This window comes from Myotis brandtii, unplaced genomic scaffold (assembly GCF_000412655.1).
Source record: "Myotis brandtii unplaced genomic scaffold, ASM41265v1 scaffold329, whole genome shotgun sequence".
NCBI lineage: Eukaryota > Metazoa > Chordata > Mammalia > Chiroptera > Vespertilionidae > Myotis > Myotis brandtii.
Window position 1 is genome coordinate 1,306,893 of NW_005362676.1, and position 1,192 is coordinate 1,308,084.

At 57.4% G+C, this 1,192-nt stretch overlaps 1 protein-coding gene across 1 annotated transcript in view; it reads left to right on the forward strand.

Moving 5' to 3' along the window:
- Positions 1-1,192, forward strand: part of ADAMTS17 (ADAM metallopeptidase with thrombospondin type 1 motif, 17) — a 92,038-nt gene that overhangs the window by 82,182 nt on the left and 8,664 nt on the right. The window contains 1 exon segment of the mRNA XM_014543573.1: positions 1,035-1,187. Within this exon segment, the coding sequence (XP_014399059.1) occupies positions 1,035-1,187 (153 nt within the window).

Here is a 1,192-nt window from a genome sequence, read left to right on the forward strand (position 1 = left end):
GGCCACGGCAGGGGTTGGCCAAGAGACAGGCTGGACAGTCCGGGAAAGGGACGAGGAACGAGGAAGAGGGTCCAGCAAAGCAGAGAGTTGGACAGAGTGGGGAGGAGGCCCTTGGTTGGAGAAGGATCCAGAGGGAGGGATGCGGGTACCACGGAGGAGCCAGGAGTCAAATGGTGAGAACGGAGTTGAAATGATGGGGGGACCATGGCCGTTCGGAAGAGCAGGGGACCACCCCTCAGCACAGTCACCCAGGGCTCCCTGCAGCCACCCGCCTGCCCGGGCCGCCCTGTGGGCATAGCCCGCCTTAGCCTGACCCTGGCGTCCCCTGAATCCAGCCGCTCACCCCACAGGCAGGGTCACAAACACACATGCTCCCCCGAGTGATGCCACGGCCAGCGGATTCTGCTAAATTAAGCGAGTCTACCTCAGTCTCCAAAAGCAAAAGAAAAACAACCTCCTGGCACCTTCAGACAGAGAGCTAAACTGCATTCCTTGGAAAAATAAGGCTAGACAGCATTTGGGGGTAAACGTTAAGGACAGAAATGCAAAGAATAGCATGTGTCCTTTCTGTGCATTCTTGCAGAAGTCAGCTTTGTTGTAGCTGAAGAACATCACTGTTATTGTCCCCTTATTTTAGGTAAATAAAGCAAATATGAAAAAGGAAGTTAGGGCCTGGCTGGTGTGGCTCAGTGGTTGAGCGTTGACCTATGAACCAGAAGGTCACGGTTCGATTCCCGGTCAGGGCACGTGCCCGGGTTGCAGGCTCGGTTCCCAGTGTGGGGCGTGCAGGAGGCAGGCGATCCATGCTTCTCTCCCATCGTTGATGTCTCTCTCCCTCTCCCTCTCCTTTCCTCTCTGAAATCAATAAAATATATTTAAAAACAAACAAACAACAACAACAAAAAAAACAACAAGAAGCCTGGCCCCTGGTCCCTGCATCCTCGGCACCGGGCCTGGCCCTGGGTGGGGCCCCCCTGGGTGTGGGGGGGACTTGCATGGCACTGCCCGGCCTCAGCACCAGCTGTGTTTTGCAGTGTTCCGCCAGCTGTGGCCAAGGCACGCAGAAGCGCACCGTGACCTGCACCAACTCCCAAGGGAAGTGCGACGCGTCCACCCGGCCCCGCGCGGAGGAGGCGTGCGAGGACTACTCCGGCTGCTACGCGTGGAGGACCGGGGACTGGTCCAAGGTGAG